Here is a 5666-nt window from a genome sequence, read left to right on the forward strand (position 1 = left end):
CTGTCTATGTATCCATCTGTCCATCTATCTGTCTGTCGGTCTAAATTTATTTATGTTTATATGTGTGTTTACGTGTGTCTGTCCGTCTGTCTATATGGAAGAGAGAGAGAGAGAGAGAGAGAGAGAGGAAACGGATGAAGATAGGGTAGGGTGTGACAACAAACACAGCTGCTGCTGCCCAGTTTGACGTGAACAGTGCGGGAGAGGGGTGGCTAGGAAATTGTGGTTAGAAAAAATGTAGTTTGAGAGAGTGTTGTTAGAGATTTTGAGCATTGGGAGTTGTGGTTAGGGAAGTTGTTGTTAAAGAAATTATCATTAGGGAAATATGGTTTGGGAAATTGTGGTTAGAGACTGAAAAACTATGGTTAAAGACAGTACAGATGTGGTTAGACAGAGGAATTGTGATTAGAGACAAATTTTGGTTTTAGAAATTCTGGTTAGAAAGGAAACTGTGGTTTGAGACACAATGGTTAGAAAAAATTTGCGACAAGTTTTGGTAAGAGAGATTTTGTGGTCAGACAGAATCGTGGTGAGAGGTAGAAAATTTGGAAACAGAGATAAAGAAATTGATATTAGAGATAGAGATTTTATGGTTAAATATAGAGAAATTATGGTTAAAAATAGAGATATTGGGGTCAGAGAAAGAGCAACTATGGTTAGAGACAGCATTTGTGACTAGAGAGAGTGAGGATAGATAGAGAATTTATAAAGTGTATTTATGTTTATCCTTTCAGTTCGATGACAGTTTTTTTTATTCATGTAACCATCTGACGATTTACTTAGCCAAGGGACAGACTTTCAAATAGTTTGGTAAAAGAAAAAGTCATCACTCGCTTCGTTACTGAAACTCTCCCTCCCTAGAGCTGAGTAAAGGAGACTAAGCGTAGCAAAAATTAAATGAACATGACATACCGAAAGGGTTAAGAAATTGTGGTGTGTGTGTGTGTGTGTGTGTGTGAGAGAGAGAGAGAGAGAGAGAGAGAGAGAGAGACAGACAGACAGACAGACAGACGAGAAAAATTAACACGAAGGAATATATATATATATATATATTCTATCACATTTTTCAGTTATTTTTTTGAACAAACGGACAAACGAAAAATCCTCTAAACATGGAGTGGGATATTATGGACCTGCTGGAGAGCAAGGTAGATACTGTTGTTTGCTATTTGGCTTTTGTGAGAGCGTCGCGTGCTTAGTTTCTTGTTGCTTTTGTATTGCTTGGGTATGGCATACTGTTTGTCATTCTCTCTCTCTTTCTCTCTCTCTCTCTCTGGACATTTTAATTGGTCTTTTTAATTTTTAATTTTAACTGGTTTTACAGTACATTTACTTTCCAATAATTTTATTGTATTTTATATATGTTGTCATGCTTATTTGAGTTTCATAACTTTGCAGCGTTTTATTGTATTGACTTTTCTCTTATTCTGTATTTTGTCATTTCTTTTATTCTGTACTTTATTTTGTCGTGTTTGCATAGGTTTTAAAGAAATAATTTTTACTATATATATATATATATATATATATATATATATATATATATATATATATATATATATATAATTGATTCTTTATTTTCATCATTTTCCACTTATTATTATGTGGATTTTTACTTTTTGAATAACTAACGGATGGGAAGGACGAGAGCAGATTGATAGTAAGCATGACTGGATAGGTGGTGCACTAGGAAGGAATGTGGTGGACGAGTGCGTGACAGTGGGGCGTATTCTAAGTGGTGTTTGATATATCGTAACACTAATTCCTCAGCGATTTATTCTGCATATCACACCTCAGTAGCCATTGTGTTATTTATGTAAACAGTGCCGATATTAAAACGAACATACAGAAAAAATAATATTAAGTTGTAACACGCAAAATAAGTCGGTAAGGAAAAGGTGCCACGATGCTCCCTATGCCACTTAGAATACGTCCCCATGAAGGTAAGGTTAGGAAAAGGTGGAAGGGCAAGAAAGAGATGGCTGGATGTTGTGTGTGAGAAAGCGGTGTGTGGAAACTGAGGAACGGAAAGAATGAACAAAGGAGGGAAATGAGTGGATGAAGTAAGTCTGGCGATGCATATGACAAAGGCTTGCACTCGGATATTTTAACTCCTTCAGTCATGTGACATTTTTACTATTATTATTATTATTATTATTATTATTAGTAGTAGTAGTAGTAGTAGTATCACGGGTGGGATGGTGGTAATGATAATGATGATGATCATTATTCATGCTACCTCAAGCCAATTTTATTCATTTATATAAGTGGTTTCTCGTTGTGAGGGAGTCGATGGAAGCTCAATTAAACCCCTCTATCGAAAAATACCTCCGAGCTGAATAAAATCGTCTGGAAGAAGGAAGAAGGCAATATAGAGTAGGTCATCGGAATGAAGGGGAATACCATAGAGTACGTGATCGAAGCGAAGGGGCAGGAATACAATATACAGTAGAGTGCATCATCGGTGTGAAGGGCAAGAATACAATATAAAGTATGTCATCGGTGTGAAGGGGTTCGGTTGGTGCGTTCGTGTATATAGAAAGAAAAAAAAAAATATGGATGATTTGGCTGGCTATGGGGAGGAGCCGAGATGTTCATGGGAGTACGTGATGAGTGACCGGATGTTTGGTCCACTACACTGTCACTCTCTTGATAATACCGTAATTCTCCCACTTCCATGCCCTCCTACTCCTGTTTTCAGATTGTATCCACCCCATTGGGTGGTTAATAATAGAGATATGATGGTGATGATGGTGATGGAGACAGTGATGATGTTGTTGGAGACAGTGATGATGATGATGAATTCTTCTGTTCGTGTTTATCTTCAACCATGTAACACAATTTTTTTTTTTTTTTTTTTGAGGGGTGAGTTATAATTTTCTTTGTAGGGATAACACTCACATACAGTAGGCTATTGCACAGTCAGTTGGGCAGAAGCCACACACGTTATATATTCTGAGTGAACAACTTTTATTGACGTGGGTAAAATTCTTCCAAATAACAAGTTTTCGGTACTATAAAAAAAAAATCCAATCCAAGTATTTTCATCACTTCATTTCTATTTTTTCCAGTGTCTTTTTTCCTATCCTCTGTCCATTTTCTATATATATATATATATATATATATATATATATATATATATATATATATATATATAATATATGAGAGAGAGAGAGAGAGAGAGAGAGTGTGTGTGTGACGTAAAATGATTACCGTAGGTTTCGTCACTGCTACAGTTTAAATATTTGTACTGTATGTGCACGTTAATGTACTCTCTCTCTCTCTCTCTCTCTCCGGTATATATGATTATTAGGATTAAGGTGAGCTTCACTGTTCCGTGTGTTTTTATTCGGTGTTTATTTCCTTCCATGGCTGCAATGTGTGGTCTCTGTATGGACTAGGCGTTTACGTTTAATTTATACTAAACTAGCAAGAGCACTCGGCGTTGCCCGGGCCAAAAAGGCGAACACAAATCCTGTTTGTTTTAGTTCAGTCTTTTTTCTACTCCAAAAAGACCTTGTACCATACCTCTTATGCTTTTGAAGAGGGATTATATGAGGTCCAGGAACTTTCTGTATCAGCATTCGCAGACTAACGACAGTATTTGTGCGCGCTTGCTTTTACCAGTAACCTCAAATGACCTCCGACTGGTGGCCTCAAGTGACCTCGGAGGTCAGCCTCACATAGACTGTGTCCGGACTGGAGGTCATGTGAGTGTCCTTCTCAAAAATTGGATTGCTGGGTCCAGTCTTTCGAGTGTGTATTACCGGTGACCTCAAATGACCTCGGAAGTCAACCTCACATAGCCTGTGTCCGAACTGGAGGTCGTGTGAGTCTCCATGCCAAAAATTGGGCTGCAGGGGTACCCGGCGTTGCCCGGATCAAAAAGTTGAACGCTATCGGTGACCTCAAATGACCCAGATCTGAATTTAATCCACCTGAAACCATCCTTGGGTCACCCAGATTCAGAATATATCCGTGTCTGGGGGCCTCAGGCCCTTGGTTTGGGCGTGATTGAAGGACAAACAAACAAGCAAACAACGTGGCTCTTTTATGTATATTTATAGATCGTCCATCTCTCCAGCCGGACACGAATGAGTTGGCGGGCCCTTTTGAGCAAGAAATAATGGAGGTAAAAACGTGGAACACATAAAAACGCCGGTTTACACAGGCGAGATTGTCTGGCTCACTGAACTTTTGGAGGGAACGGCAATGCCGGATTTGGTTAGGTCTTTATCTTGGCTGGTGTCCTAGAAAACAAGATAACCCATAGAAATAAACAGAAAATATTAAAATCTCCTGGAAACTCTACATTCACTTGGAAAGATAACTTAGAACCGCCAGAGAAAATACTGAAATCTGTCCGAGAGATGCAAATAGCGGTTGACTTTGGAAGGGTGAGATGTCGGGTCGGTGGGGCCAAGCTTGAAGGGTTACGTCATAGGCTTGTGACGTCAGGGGATTGTTTGTCCTGTTACCTAGCAACGTCCCTCTGCCTCCCAACCTTGCCTCGCTCGCTCCATATCTACCTATCTACCTGCCTGCCGACCTATCTACCTGCCAATCTACTTACCTTCCTACAGACCATTCTACGTGCTGTCTACCTACCTGCCTACTGACCTGTCTACCTGCTGTCTACCTACCTTCCTGCAGACCTGCCTATCGACATATACCAGCTATCTACCTACCTTCCTACAGACCTGCCAACCGACTTATTTACCATCGATCTATTGACTTGTACAATTGCCTATCTACCCATTGACCGATCTGTCTGCCTGTCTACCAATTTATCTGCCTGCCTGTGCACCCACCGATCTATCGTTATGTCCATCTACCCACCCATCTGTGTGCCTGCCTACTTGTTTGTCTACCTACCTGTCTGCCTTCATGCCGACTTACTGACCTATCTGTCTACCTACTTGTCAATTTGCCTACCTGTCTACCTGCCATCCTCTCAAATTACCGACATATTAACTGTCCACCTATCTACCTGCCGGTCTATCAACCTCTACCTTCCGACCTATCTATACCTGGAATACTGTCTTATCTGCGTGTCAACATACCTGTCTGCATGCCTCCCTATCTATCTGCCTACCTGTCTGACTGCTGATCTCCTAACCCATCCATCTACTGATCTGTCTACCTGCCTAATCTACCCACCGATCAACCCCTGTAACTGTGTACCTAGTGCCGAATTATTGAAAAACCTGTCGGCCTTTCTGTCTACGTACTGATTCTCTCTCTCTCTCTCTCTCTTCACCTACCTGCCTACCCATCAATCTGCTAATTGGCCTGTTAAGCTACCTGTCGACCCATCTGTCTGTCGATCTGCCTACCCACAAATGTGCCATCAGTTATCTGTCTATCAATTGGCCAGACTTTCTATCTGTTTAGCTGTCTGTGTCTTTGTTTCTCCATGTGTTTCTGTCTTTTTTTGTTGATCTGTCTTTCTGTCTGTTTATCTCTCTATATCTTTGTCTTTATCTGTCTTTGCTTGTCTATCTGTCTGCATATGTCTCTCCATCTGTCCATCTTAACAGCCTGTCTGTCTGCTTACGAAACTATCCTCTTATTATCTACTTCCCTAATTATTCTTTTCGACAAGGAGAGTATGTTTTCACTCCTGTTTGTTTGTTTGTTTGTTTGTATGGTAGCAGGATTCCTCAAAA

General features: G+C 40.1%; 1 protein-coding gene across 1 annotated transcript in view; it reads left to right on the forward strand.

The window, feature by feature from the left end:
- The first annotated feature begins 1085 nt into the window (after positions 1–1085).
- The window catches only part of LOC145402098 (ATP-binding cassette sub-family C member 5-like), a 279936-nt gene continuing 275355 nt past the window's right edge, over positions 1086–5666 (forward strand). The window contains exon 1 of the mRNA XM_080274212.1: positions 1086–1148. Within this exon, the coding sequence (XP_080130338.1) occupies positions 1113–1148 (36 nt within the window). The 5' untranslated portion in view covers positions 1086–1112. The remainder of the gene's footprint in view (positions 1149–5666) is intronic.

The sequence above is a fragment of the Coenobita brevimanus genome, chromosome 57 (genome assembly GCF_032717465.1).
Source record: "Coenobita brevimanus isolate Jiangsu-jjx chromosome 57, ASM3271746v2, whole genome shotgun sequence".
Lineage (NCBI taxonomy): Eukaryota > Metazoa > Arthropoda > Malacostraca > Decapoda > Coenobitidae > Coenobita > Coenobita brevimanus.